Source organism: Gigantopelta aegis, chromosome 7, assembly GCF_016097555.1.
Source record: "Gigantopelta aegis isolate Gae_Host chromosome 7, Gae_host_genome, whole genome shotgun sequence".
NCBI lineage: Eukaryota > Metazoa > Mollusca > Gastropoda > Neomphalida > Peltospiridae > Gigantopelta > Gigantopelta aegis.
Window position 1 is genome coordinate 3,140,202 of NC_054705.1, and position 15,661 is coordinate 3,155,862.

General features: G+C 40.4%; 1 protein-coding gene across 1 annotated transcript in view; it reads right to left on the reverse strand.

The window, feature by feature from the left end:
• Nucleotides 1-15,661, reverse strand: part of LOC121376939 (tetratricopeptide repeat protein 39C-like) — a 46,140-nt gene that overhangs the window by 24,235 nt on the left and 6,244 nt on the right. The window contains exons 3-5 of the mRNA XM_041504748.1: nt 14,044-14,178; nt 6,096-6,705; nt 4,700-4,797 (exon numbers count right to left, since the gene is read on the reverse strand). Coding sequence (XP_041360682.1) covers nt 4,700-4,797; nt 6,096-6,705; nt 14,044-14,178 — 843 coding nt within the window. The remainder of the gene's footprint in view (nt 1-4,699; nt 4,798-6,095; nt 6,706-14,043; nt 14,179-15,661) is intronic.

Consider the following 15,661-nt stretch of genomic DNA (forward strand, 5'->3'; position numbering starts at 1 on the left):
GGAGGCGAAAAAGCATAGGCGTCTTCATTGTTCCAACTGATGGCCAAGGCGTCGAGCTCCAGTGCATTTGGATCCGGTACCGGCGACACGTACGGTCTTAGTTGATTGAACCGAGTCTCGAACAGACCTACATTCAGGGTCCACAGTTTTTGACAAACCCACCGGAACGCTTCTGGATTGAGCATCCACTCGATGCTTTGACGGTCTGGACAATGTGTCAGCCAGAACATTTGACACTCCTGGGATGTGTCGTGCTCTGAGATGTAGCGGAATGGCATCTGTCATCTTGAACAAATGATTGATGTAAGCCGCCGCTGTCACATTGTCGGTTGCTACCATTAGTGTTGCATTTATCAAGAGATGACGCCAATGACGTATCGCACTGAACACTCCCAGAAGCTCTAGCACATTGATGTGAAAACTTGATTCCTCGGCAGACCACAGCCCTGATGCTGTCTGACTGTTGAGATGTGCTCCCTAACCTTCTCTTGAAGCGTCCACAAACAGATGGTGAGTCACTTGGAATGGCATCAAAGAGACTCCTCCTAAGATGTTCGACGGAGTCAACCACCATTGTAGACTGTGTCAAAAATTGTCGGGTAGAGTGATCAACAGACTGGGGTTGTTCAATACTATGTACGGATTCAGGAAGACTTGTAAACCTCGTAACTGTAGGCGACCCCGTAAGGTCAAGTCCTGGGCTGAAGTCAACAGGCCCAGAAGGCTTTGCCACATATGGAATGTCACAGATTCAACTAGAACTTTGGATACCGCCAATTGAATCTTGTTCCATCGGTCTGCAGGAACCTGAAGGAGTATCTGAATCCCAATGAATTGGAGATTCTGTGTTGGTAGCAGTAGAGACCTTTCCTGGTCGACAATCCATCCGAGACGGTTCAAGAACTGAAGTACGTAGCTGACCTGGCCCGCTAACTTCGTCTTGTTCTGGCACTTCAAAAGACAATCATTCAGGCATGGGTAAAATGATATACCCTGCTGATGAAAACCCGCGCCATTGAGGCTGTTATTCTTGTGAACAGTCAAAGAACTACCGAAATGCCAAACCATTTACTCGTAGTGCACTCCCTGTAATACGAACCTGAGATACAACTCTGACGAAACAACAGTGAACGCAGTGAGGAGAAACCACACTGGACCATAGTAAATAGTCGCGGTAAAAAACAAAAAAAACATGATGGCGACTGGATAACTTCCGGAGCCAGAGGAAGTAGCGACTGACTGGCAACACCACCGGATGTAGCGATCGATCTGCCGAATATATCGGTAAAGTCATCGAAACAACCACCGGACCGTCGCATTCTGTCGTCAACACAACCCGGTATGCATGTAACATCGAATCGATGCCGTAGCACAACTGACTGTGTGGCCCAACAGCAACAAACCAACAATCAACAGGAAACTGGAAAACAGTTTGTCATCAGGCAGAATGTCTGTATCAACCTCAGAGCGAGACATATCATCGAAGGTTCATTGCGACTAATATTTCATAACAGCAGCAAGGCAAACACGCATAGTCATATGAAGTAAAAACACCGTATCCTCAACCACAGATGAAACTGGATCATCATGTGGAAATTCGTCATAAGGAGAGCATAAGCAGACCAACGGACAGAAAGGCAGTCACTGGAGACGGAGACCATGAAAAGGCGCGTCGGAATCCCCCAGGAACCTGGAAGCGAACATCAGACGAAGATCGGCGACAATGGTCCGTGAGACCCGTGATAGGCCATAAAGACCGACTGCGTGCACGGCTCCAGTGAGACGACTCAGACTGGTCACGAGAAGAGTATGAAGAACGCTAACCCGGTGAAACCGCTGAAGTCTCTTCCACAGTAGCCGCAGGCGACGTAAACAGCAAAGTAAAGCCGCAGGATGGAACGCATCCAGAACATCAAGACAAGTGAAGTCTAGATATGGCCGGTAACAGGTGTCGCTGGAAACGTCACTGAACCCGCCTTCTTTTTTTGCTTTCTTTTTTTCTTTTTTCAAAATCGCAGAAACCGTGGCAGTCATGAACAATGTCTTCTGCAACATCGTCGGTAGCACCAACCTGCAAAGTACCGGCTGTCAATGAACATCCGAAGCAATCATCGGTGTCGGGCCCACCTTGGAATGCGTCGGCGGATGTAGACGTGACGGAACATGTCGTAAACCGCAGCCAGACAATCCCTCATCGTCATGTAGTCCGCAAATCCGTATCTATAACGGAAGCAGTCGAAGACGCATCTGTTCTCATAATGTTACCACCGGCAAGGTGATTGTCAATAGTGGAAGCCGCAGCTGAACCGAACCGAACCAAACCGTAAACGGTCCTGTCTGGAACCCTCAGAAACTCTGGAAGCCGCTGGGGCTGCGTCGGTAGCAATCATGGGAACCGGTCCCTTCCGGGTAGGCGCCGGTGGCCGAGGTAGTGATGGCAGAAGCTCGTAACAACGGATAAACAGACCTTCATAGTCATCTTATCCGCAGTATCTGTATCATCCACGACGGAACCGTGTGGTTCATTCTCAGGGAAGTCCGCAGTACTTACGGTCATGGAAACCGTGAACAGCCGTAACGGGAACCGGAGGGTGACCGTGAGACATGATTCTGTATACTTCGCGACCGATGACGGCAACTGGAATAAGCCTTAGATCGTGGAAAACGGCTCCGTTCCCGGCTGCGATGCCCAAAAACAGATGAATTAGATCGGTGATGATCCGCAGTGGAATCCCTAGGCGGTCGAGACACCGTAGCATCCGTCGGTGCGGTAGCCTTGGTCACCATAGCGCACACTGTAGTAGACACTGGAGTAGTAACCGGTACCGTCATGGTAGCCGTAGGTCTAGTAGTGGCTTGTAGCGAAGCGATAGTTTCTTGAATCATACTTGGTAATAGTGACTTGAGCAGTTCAGCCACAAACTCCAAAGTCGGTGTAGCTGGAGGGGAAGCCGCCGAAACAGAATCCGATTTCTTAGCCCGCTGAGTCAAGACCTTCAAATAGTTGTCAATTCAGCCGGTCCGAGAGGAAGACAGAGTAGACAACGTGACACGACATCACAGGGTGACCTTCACCCGGGACAGACGTCGTGCGGGTCTTCTGCCACCAAAACGTTCCTGCATTTGGTACAGGAACACATAACTCTAGAAGAGCTAGTATCAGACATTCTCAACAATACTGTAATGAGAAAGCAAACACATAAAAATGCACAAATCCGGTAAACAAATAGACGCCATTTTAAAATGGCGACCTACAGGGTAACCGGCACACGTGGCAAAAAAATAAATTCAAGTGTAAATAACACTTAAACTAAAATGATTACAACCAAAATAATGGTATAATAGCAAAGTAACAACATTAAAGAATGTCACCACGATAAATCGAAACATAAACCAAAGTAATAAAACAGATGGCTCAGATTACGACAGAGCAAATAAAGAACGTCCGAACCGCTAGAAGCGAAGGAAAAAGAAGGAAGTTGTAGTCATGTGACCGGAACAGGAAGGGTACACAGTGGAAGAATTTAAGCCATCCCATTGGCTGTTGGGATGTTCGGACCAGTCTACTAATCGTAGGGAATATGCACTAGTTACGAGGACAGGTGATGTTGAAAAGACAAAAAGTAAATTGCCAAAAGTTATATAATAAATAGAAAATTACATGTTTTTGGTCAAATATGATTTATATCTCATCTCGTAAAGTTTACAATCATATCACATTTGTCATGCAAGCGTGACTCGTGAGATATGATTGCAAACTTCACTCAATGAGATATATGTATATATAAATTATATTTGACAAAAACATGAAATATCCTCTTTTTATCAGCAATACACAAGACTCGAGACAAACACTGATGAAAGGCTATCATTTATATTATCAATCCTGAAAATGAGGAATTCTGAATATATCTGCTACACTGTAAACATTAAGACGAAAGGTGGAAACTGCTTGAAAAACTGATAATTGAAAAGCATATCGTGCATTGTGAACAACATCTGTGCCTTGCTCCTGTTTTAAGCAAGGGTTGAAATAACATGTAGAGATTCAGTTCAGTTTGTTTTTTGTTTAATGACACCACTAGAGCACATTGATGTATTAATCATTGGCTATTGCATGTCAAACATTTGGTAATTTTAACATATAGTCTTAGAGAGGAAACCCACCGATTGTTTTCATTAGTAGCAAGGTATCTTTTATATGTACCATACTAGACAGAATAGCAAACAGCACATACCACGGCCTTTCATATACCAGTCGTGGTGCACTGGCTGGAATGAAAATTAGCCCAATGGGCCCACCGACGGGGATTGATCCCAGACCGATTGCACATCAAGCGAGCGTTTTACCACTGGGCGACATCCCGGCCCTTGTTGAGGTGTCCAGAGGCCAACTGACTCCGAGGATGAGTCAAGATGGGGGTAAGTCGGGAGACATAGGTGATAAACATATTTTTTCTCTAGGCATCCAGGTTACCAAGTATCCCAATTATTTCAACCCCTGCTACGATGGGGTGGATTTTTCCTTTAAGGGGCAGCATTAAGCATTATCCACAAATATGTCTAAAAAATAAATAAATGTAAGGTTGTTTTACAATGTTGGATTACATGACTAATCAAAATTCTTACATGGATGATTCTGTTTAAATGTACAAATATTATTACAATGTGTTGATTCTGAGAAAAAAACAAATCTCACTTTTAGTCTGTGAATTCGACCACGGAAAAACAAAAACAGAGATGAACTAGGAAAGCTCTCTTCTTTTTGTTGAATGATGTCTTCGGCATCGGAAATACCTACAACGACCAATCACAACAATTATTACAATGAATAACAGCCAATGAGAACAATTAATACCATTTACAACAGCCAATCAAAACAATTAATATAATTTATAATAAGCTTTATTTCACCTTCATTTAATCCTATTGGTTACTTACACAAAGACAACTCTTATACCCTACATAGGTAGTCAAATTCCCTTATACCTGTAATTTTTAACAAGTGACATCATGTTATGTGTCATTCTCTAACAAAATAATTTTTACATTCATAGGAATATTAACATACTTCTGTTGCTATGGTTGGAAGTTTAATAGTGAATGAGTTATATACATGTAGTTAACATGTCGGCATAACAAATTCGTGGTAGAAGAGTAAATGGATTTTTATGTACCCTCTTTGATTTCTTCTACCCCAAGCTGAAGGCAAAAAAAAAGATTTTTTATTTTTATTTAATGATGCACTCAACACATTTTATTTATGGTTATATGCTGTCAAACATGGTTAAGGACCACACAAACATTGAGAGAGGAAACCCGCTGTCGCCACTTCATGGGCTACTCTTTTCGATTAGCAGCAAGGGATCTTTTATATGCACTATCCACAGACAGGATAGTAAATACCATGACCTTTGATGTACCGGTCGTTGTGCACTGGCTGGAACAAGAAATAGCCCAATGGGCCCACCGACGGGGATCGATCCCAGACCGACCGTGTGAGCGTTTTACCACTGGGCTACATCCCACCCCCTGAAGACAAAAACCCCCAAAACATTACTAGTATTTGCAAAGAAAACCTTTTCAAGCCGGACTCGAACGATTCCGTTTCAAAGCAGACACAGAAGCCATCCATTAACCTTGGTAGCCATCTAAGGAGCGGGATCTAGCTCAGTCAGTAGAGTGCTCGTCTAACATGTTTTTGTCGCAGGATCAAATTACTTCAGTGGACCCATTCTCCGATTGTTTTTCACAACCCAACCAGTGCACCAATACTGGTATATATCAAAGGCCGTGGTATGTTCTGCTTGAGGGAAAGTGCATATAAAAGATTGCTGGCATCTAATGGAAAAATGTAGCAGTTTTCCTTTCTAAGACTATGTATCAGAATAATTTACCAAATGTTTGACATCCAACAGACGATGATTAATAAAACAATGAGCTTTAGTGGTGTCGTTACACAGAACTAATTATAACAGCACACATTAATCACCTACCGGACAAATCGGGGTCAGAAAAGCTCTACGGAGCTAAAAAAACAAAAAATAATTCGAAAACAAAAATTTCTCTGATTAAGCACCCCTCTATATACCTACCTACAGAAAATCTGTTGGCGCCATCGAGAGCAAAGAAAGGTCGTAAGACCGTGTGGTACCACAGCAATCCGAGGACAGCCAATGGCGCCTTCATGTCTGAGCTGTGGCTGCAGTAGACGAGCGCTGCTATCCCAGCATCACGGTCGGCCTCGAACCCGAGAAACTCAATCAGCTTTAGGATCTTGGGCGGAACCATCGACATGCACAGCTGAAACGTGCCGTACCCAAAATTCACGGAGCCGAGCAGACGCGAGATCACTTCCTGTGTCAGCTCGTTGTCGTTATTGTCCATGGCGGGTTCCTGAGGCAACTTGCTCGTGCTCTCCTTGGATGGCTTCTGTGTCTGGTTTGGAACGGAATCGTTCGAGTCCGGCTTGGAAAGATTTAACGAGAGTTGGTTGATTTTCTCGCATGTTTTCTTCTCCTGCAGCTGGATGACCTCACTGTGGAGTTTCTCGTAGAGCTTCCACGCGCGTCGCAGATACCAGCCGCCCTTGATGTAGGACGCGATGTCCTGGTTGGTGAACACGAGGACGGCCTGGTAGAGGAGACAGTCGGCCACGATTACCTGGCGCTGGATCCGATCCTCCACACTCAGCTCACTGCCAACCTGCAAAATACAAAAACAAACTGGTTAGCTCTGTCACGATCACCTGGCGCTGGATACGATCATCGACACTCAGCTCACTGTCAACCTGCAAAATACGAAAACAAACTGGTTAGCTCTGTCACGATCACCTGGTGCTGGATACGATCATCGACACTCAGCTCACTGCCAACCTGCAAAATACGAAAACAAACTGGTTAGCTCTGTCACGATCACCTGGTGCTGGATCCGATCCTCGACATTGAGCTCACTGCCAACCTGCAAAATACGAAAACAAACTGGTTAGCTCTGTAACGATCACCTGGTGCTGGATACGATCATCGACACTCAGCTCACTGTCAACCTGCAAAATACGAAAACAAACTGGTTAGCTCTGTCACGATCACCTGGTGCTGGATACGATCATCGACACTCAGCTCACTGCCAACCTGCAAAATACGAAAACAAACTGGTTAGCTCTGTCACCTTCATCAAATAATGTCTACCTTCATTAAGAATAATAATAATTAAAAAAATTTAATAAAATAAAAAAAACATTGTTTAATTTTGCATGCATCGAGAACATTGAAATGTTCTACTATAAACTAATGCACTCAACTTAATACCGAAAATTAAGAAAATGTACAACTCTTAAACATTGTTATATCATTCTCAGGGGTGCAGAAAGTACTCAGCCGCTCGCAAAATAATAATTAATAATATATTATTCTATAGGCTGGCAGACTAGTAGAAATTCTGGCAGGCTAGTACATTTCAGTTGGTTTTGGTCCGGCGGGCTAGTGAAATATTTTCCACTGTTGCACCCCTGCATTCTAATACATGATATGTTTTGGGCAATAAAATATTTCCATTAAAATGTAACTTCATCGCAGCACAATTTCTCAGTTATTGTTAAGGTTGTCGTTTACTGTAGACGGAATAAACATTCTGGTAGTACTAAACCAAATAACTTCCGGCTGGGTCAAAGTTCGAGGTGCACCGAACTTTTGATAGAGAAGTGAACACCACAAGTCCTGTGATTGGTTATAAATGTGAGTGTGTTGGTTGTAAAAAATAATAGTTTCATCTGGGTACAACAAATATGCAATTTTATTTCATCTAGTACCAATGTGTCAAGTAGACTTGTGCTTGAAACATGTATGGGGTACCTGTAAAAAAAAGTACTCGAATTTTGTGTGGAACTAGGGTAGTCATAGACGCTACCCGTTATCTCAGAAACGAGCAGCTTGACCCCCAATTTTTTCTGATTCACTTTAAGTGTGAGGGGTGGTAGTATTTATATCCGTGGCGTTTGTCGGTTGATACGTTGCAGGTAGGAGTTTTAGCCACATATGTTACTATTTTCGTCTATGGGATTTGATTTCGTAGTATACACCCTATAGCACATATTCAGTGCATAATAAAAAAATATTATGATTTTGTCATTTTATTTAATTAAACTATATTGGTTGATTAATTAGCCATCACTCGACCATGCAAGTTCACAATGACCTTGACCTTGACAATAATATCTGTACATGGCTCTGAATGGAGTTTGAATCAAAGTTAGCACTGAAGAAAAGTTGGTTTTGGCCTATAATTCATACTGTAAAGATTTCAATAATTTCTTTTTACATGGTATTTGACTTGCCATATACAACTGCTCTTAAATATGGTATTATATATAGGCTACCTGAACTAAGATTTTAATAGCAATTTATTTTTGTATTAAAAATAGCATGTGCCAATAGTGAGTTAATGTCTTTAGTTTCCATTAACATTGTTAATTTTTTTATGTATCATTTTTTTATTTCTTAATAATCACTTAGTTAGCTCTCATGAAAAGCATTTTGAGTTTATACTAGATTCAGAACCAATTTTTTCAGATTTGATTATCTGCCTTGGAATTAAGTTGATAATTTATTTTATTGTTAAAGCTGTATTACCTAATGTTACTAGCTAAATAAAAAGCTGGATTACAGATTGTAGGAATACATCTAATATACATATTGTATTCATCCGGATTAGAAAATAATGCAAGAAAATAGATGTTCGGGTAATTTTGTCATTTAAAAATAGTTTTTTCAGTAATTAATCAAAAATAAATGTGTGAAAGCTGCATGATAATTCCAGATATCACAACTATTAAAACCTCCAACTACAGTAGGCTACAAATAAAATATAGTCAGGAATATTGGTGGCTGCCAATGGTTTTGATGGTTCATTATGAAAATCAGCATGGCCGATGGATTTGAAATTCCCATACCTGGTAACTTGAAGACACCCACCATACAGGATTTCCTCCCAACACTAATGTTCAGGACATTAAGTCATTACTTCATACAGGTACAGTCATGTGGGCGTTTCTTCCTCAGACAGTGTATTTTTTTAATACTGATATTTCTTTGATGTGTCTGTTAAGATCTTCATAATCAAGGGGTCAATCAAGTGCATGTGTTTTAATGGAATTCTTTAAAGGGGTAGAGGTACTCTGACTATCTGTGTTGTCTCTACATATATACCTGAGTACACACACCCAACTGAAAGTAAATATCTTCAGGAGTTTTATTTTAAAACATTTTGTTGTTTAATATGACATATTGCATTTGTACAAAACTATATGCAATATATATGCTTTTTGAGGTGTACATTATATTAGGTTGCACTGTAGAATTTTTTTTATTTCATCTAGTACCAGTGTGTCAAGTAGCCTTGTACTTGAAACATGTATGGGGTACCTGTAAAAAAAAGTACTCAAATTTTGTGCGGAACTAGGGTAGTCATAGACGCTACCCGTTATCTCAGAAACGAGCAGCTTGACCCCCAATTTTTTCTGATTCACTTTAAGTGCGAGGGGTGGTAGTATTTATATCCGTGGCGTTTATGTCGGTTGATACGTTTTAGCCACATATGTTACTATTGTCGTCTATGGGATTTGATTTGGTAGTATACACCCCTCTGGAGTAAATAACATTATTCGATCATCCGGGCAGGGGTTGTCAGCACTTAGACCTGCTCATGTTTTGGGGTGGGCATTTTTTACTAGCCTTTATTTTATAAAATATTTTTTTTCTCAAATTAAAAAGCTTTTATTATCCAACTAAATATTACAAAACACATTTATTTCAGAAACCGATTATGGATTTCAGTGTGCCCTAAATTTTGATAATTGCAAAAGTCAGATATTGACAATATTTCTGATTCTAATGTGTTTAATTTTTATCGCAAGACAGACATTCAAGTTAATCACCATTATTGTTCAACGGCTAGACCATTCAATTTGAATCATTATAAATGTACAGCAGAAGATAGTCCAGGCAGACAGAATATACTACAAGGTAATCATACAGTACATGAACTGAGGATATACACACATCCAATTCAGGCTTTGAAGTTTGCCCAGTGTAATGTTATCAGACTAAACACTGTTAACTTAAGCATGCTAATCTAATGTACCAGACAGTTATCTCGAGTAGATTGTGTTGTGATTCACCAGCAACTACTAACCTGTTTATCTCAAACACTGATATCGGCAGGTTTGCTTTCCTCAACACTGAGTTTAAAAGTTTGTTTTCTTTAAAGGCATACTGTCACGGATTTAAGGACCTTATTTCTCAAAAAATGGATAATAAATAAAAATTACATTAATTGTTGGAAACCAAATCTAGCTATCACGTCACCTTAACTGAACCATGATAGAGTGAAATCCATGTCATCCCTCTCGGGAATTTTAGTTTTTGAATTATGGACCATTGCCATAATTCAATTATATTTACAAAACTTCATTAATAAATGGAGTATGAAGTGGTTATGAAGATGGTTGAATAAAGTACATTTAGGGACAAATCAAATTATTTTTGTTCAGGTGATACTTTGTTAGACCATTAAATACATGTAGGTCAGTGGTCTGTGACAATATGCCTTTACCGACACCACTGCAGAGCACTGATTGATCAACACTGAGATACATGGAGTGAATTTGACAATACTAAGATTTATTCCTGCTTTTCTTTCTACCTACATGTGTACCTGTCTTCCTTTGTTTTGGTAGGACTTTCCTTCGGCACTGTCACGTATAAAGAACATTATAAATACTTATCACAGAGTTAGGGTTAGGGTTAGTGACAGTGCCATAGGAAAGTCCTTCCTTTGTTTTTCCTTTAAACCTTTTTTCTCTTTACTTCTGACTTCACTGTTAAACCTATATATTAGATAATTCTTTTTTATGTATCCACGTTTATTTAAACTATTGTAATTTATACTTTTATAATACTCCATATGTATTCATATTATATTTTATTAGCATAAAGCACAACTGTAAGGTAGTCATAACAGGGTCCCCCTAACACTACCGTATTTGTTACTTGAGTTAACAAAACTAATTTTTTTTTAAAGGAAAAAAAATAAACACTTATTTTGTCCATGAAACAGGGCTTAAACGTAATGGCCAGTACGACACTTTCTAATTTTCATGGGGCAGGACGTAGCCAAGTGGTAAAGTGTTTGCTTGACGCACGGTCAGTCTAGGATTGATCGCTGTTGGTGGATCCATTGGGCTATTTGTCGTTCCAGCCAGTGCTCCACAACTGGTGTAACAAAGGGTGTGGTATATACTATCCTGTCTGTGGGATGGTGCATAAAAAAGGTCCCTTGCTGCTAATCGAAAAGAGTAGCCCATGAAGTGGTGACAACGGGTTTCCTCTCTCAATATCTGTGTGGTTTTTAACCATATGTGTGACGCCATATAACCGTACATAAAATGTGTTGAGTGCGTTGTTAAATAAAACATTTCCTTCCTCCCTTCTAATGTTCAAAGTACTCTGCAACTCCTGCAACTGCCCACAGCAACTCCTACAACTGCCCACAGCAACTCCTGCAACTGCCCACAGCAACTCCTGCAACTGCCCACAGCAACTCCTACAACTGCCCACAGCAACTCCTACAACTGCCCACAGCAATCGGTAATACCAAGGAGGTTGCCGTGGAGGTTGCCGTGGAGATTGCCGTGGAGGTTGCCGTGGAGATTGTCGTGGAGGTTTTAGTTCTTCACAGCACGTTTTTGCTTTGGACTATATTCAGGGTTTTGTTTTCAAGGCATGTTTTTTACTGTGGACATTTTCTTAATTGCAGGGATTACTCTACATATGTGAAAACTGGCTGAACCAAAATTCTTTCCACTGTGAGTTCTGTATGTACAGAAAGGGTCATTCTAAACAAACGTACTTCCCAATTTCTCAATCTCTGATGACAGACATACAACCAACCCTACCAAACTGAAAATAGCTGTAACACAAAATACGCTGTAGAAAACAATATTCTCCATAACAACATTCCTAAGCAATTTTGCAGTTTATCAGATCTCGATGTGAAATGAAATTGCGGGGAGTAATTAATTATTCCCAGACCAGTGTTTCTGCCACAAAGATATTTTTGGGTATGGCACTATAGAACTGAATGCAACCAGTCAACCAGGAGTATTGGGGGAGGGGGTTCCCCCCCCCCCCCCCCCCCGAAAGAAAATGGGTTAGATTTAGGGTTAGCATTAAGAAAATCATACAGTAATAGCAATGATGAGAGTAATTAATTCTCTCAAAAGGTTAACTTAAAATAATAAAATCTGCAAAAACATTTGGGTACGACACCATACCCGTTTTACCGTCTGGCAGAAACCGTGCATATCTTAAATATGTGCAGCCATTTAAGACATTAAAATGTTCATATTAATACCCTAAACCTGAAGATAAAACCCCAGAAAAACCATACTGACATTATATAAATTCACACATTAAGGGGAGCTCTATTTTCAGGGCAGTGATGGGGGCGAGACAGCCCCCCATAAATGTTCAGATCTGGGGCCTAATTCACTAACCTCTCGCAACTTTGCGATGTCGCAGTGCAATGCTAAAAGACTTGCAAAGAGGATGCTTTGTTGGCTAGCAGAGCCTAAGAGATCTTTGTGAATAAGGCCCCAGGTTTATATGTACGAGAGGACTTTTATTTGTCCGTATTATTGGCAACAAGCATTCTGAGAGTACTGTTAACAAAAAGCATTCTGAGAGTACTGTTAACATTCTGAGAGTACTGTTAACATTCTGAGAGTACTGTTAACAAAAAGCATTCTGAGAGTACTGTTAACATTCTGAGAGTACTGTTAACATTCTGAGAGTACTGTTAACAGGGCTCGAACTTAAGAATTTTTCTCCCACAGCATTTTTTTTTTAAATTGCCCTGGATGAAACGTCCCACCGACGGCTATTGTGAGCCTTTCTATGGCAATTTTTTTTAAAAGTGACAAATAAACATGACTGAAAGGCTATTGTGTTCTATGTAGACATATTTCAAATATACAAATGTTTAATATTGGCAGACAATGTACACCAGGTGTATATATTTTGCCATTGTTAAGGAGCTTTACCGATGGTCTCTACCTACAGAAATTTACATCTCAATGACAGCAATTGCCGCTGGTGCCATCGTTAAGTTCGAGCCCTGTGTTAAAACAATACATGTCCATAAGCATACGAGACATGAGAGCAGGTGGGGGGGGGGGGGGGGGGACAACTGGGCTCCTAGTGCTGGAGCAAAACCTCAAATTCAGGCAAAAAGTAGATGCATTTCCATCATTCTACCCTCAACTTTAATTGTAATCCATGTGAAATTGTGTAGTGATTCATTTGCAACCCTATAGATTTATATAGCTGTTTGGTATTAATGCTAATAATATGAATAAATGTTGTTACCCAGATTCGGGCTTTTTTTTTTTATTGGGGCAAAAGCCAGCCTGCACCTCCCCAACACAAATAGGAGCCCATACACCTATATATGTGTCCCCTGTGAGAATATCTTAATACATTCCGTGCCTGAACCTCTTTGGGTATAGGCACGCTAATAAAGTATAAGAAACAAAGATACATTCCAAAACCAACTGTTTGGAAAACATATTTTCATAACTCCTAAGTTCAAGGGCCATAACTTTGTCAAATTGGGTAAATTACTAAGAAAGTTGAACTTGATCCGTAACAGTGCTTGATAAACCTATACACAACATTCAAGATCAATGACTTGAGGCATTGTGGGAAAAACGTATCTAGAAAACTATATATGAAAGACGGATGGACAAACAGACAGACAGACGGAGGTGTAATCTACAGTCCTTTCCAGTTGTACTGGTTAATAACTAATAAAAGTGAAATAGAGAATTGAACATTCCATGACACCGCACGTGGTTAATTTCCACTAATAACCAACCTGTTGTTTCTTCTTCGAGAACCTCTTCTTAAAGGCGCGGATGAAGTCGTCTCCCACGTATTAGTACATATATATCTATTACATCATTAACTTGTTATTCTCTATGTAACCAACCTGTTGTTTCTTCTTTGAGAACCTTTTCTTAAAGGCACGGATGAAGCCGTCTCCTGTCTCACACGTTTTCTCCGTGGTCTGAAGAATCTTCAACGCCTCGGCCAGCTTCTCCTCCTCAAACGACATCAATGCTTGCTGGCAACAGCAACAAAAAATAAAACCCAGATCAGGCCTCTTAAAACTGAGAACACTACAATGTAGTTTCATTCGCCAAAAAATAAAAGGCTCTGAAATACCATTTTGCAGCCATATCAGAGGTTACATACTTAAAACTCCTCAAAGGTTAAGAAGAGGATTTTCTTTAACTTTCTATTATTTTTACCAGATTATTTGATACACACCACCCCTCCAATGCTAGCTACGGCCCTGTCATTCTTTGTTCACGTTTAATTAAAGAATAAATGAATGAATGTTTAACGACACCCCAGCACAAAAATACACATAGGCTATTGGGCGTCACAAAAGGTAAGTATATGAAAATATTATTTATATAATTATGTAAAATCACAGTGTAAGGAGCCGGTGGGGGAAAGTATAATACAATTTATATACATCCAAATAAAGAGACCATACACATACACAGTGTTTCTACCAGAAATAAATGTTTGAGTATAGCACTATGGAATTGAATGCAAAACCAGTCAACATGGGGTGGCCTCCCCCAGCAAGAAAATGGGTTACATTTAGGGTTAGGGTTAAGAAAAACAAACAGTAATGATAAGAGTAATTAAGTTTGTCAAAAGGTCAACTTAAAAAAAATTAAATCTGCAAACCATTTTGGGTATGGTGCCATACCCATTTTACCCTCTGGCAGAAACTCGGACACATACAGAACTGCATGCCAATTGTTCTCCCATGTGTTTGTAGTGCGCAGTAATATTATATCACAAGATCGAATAGCGGTATACATCTTGCACACTAGTTGGGCTTAACGTATAAAAACTCCTGAAAGATGGTGTGTAGCCAAAGAAGGAAATTAATGACAGCCAGACACCCCAGCACACAAGATAATATTTCAAAAATGTATATGTGACCTGAAGCCAATTTGTACCTAGGTAACCGACTGTTTGCTTATGTGAATTGCATTTACGTAACCCAGTGAGGCACAATTTGACTCCTGATGTCCTGCAGCGTAGCTCAGTGGTAGAGCACTCGCTTGATGCGCGATCGATCTAGGATCGATTCCTGTCAGTGGGCCCATTGGGCTATTTCTCGTTGCTGCCAGTGCTCCATAACTGGTGTAACAAAGGCTGTGGTATGTACTATCCTGTCTGTGGGATGGTGCATATAAACGATGCCTTGCTGCTAATCAAAGAGTAGCCCAAGAAGTGGCAACAGCAGGTTTCCTCTCTCAATATCTGTGCGTGGTCCTTAACCATATGTCCAACGCCATATAACCATAACTAAAAATGTGTTGAGTGTGTCGTTAAATAAAACATTTCCTTCCTTCCTACTGTGATGCCCAGTCCAGAATAAATTTACAATTCATGATTTATCAACGTGTTCCGTGTGTCCCAACATAGGTTGCTTCAAAAATGAAAGTGGCATTGAAACAGTGAAAATTCCCAATTTCTATACTAAAATAATTTCCAAAATATATATTTAATTAAGTCTGCTC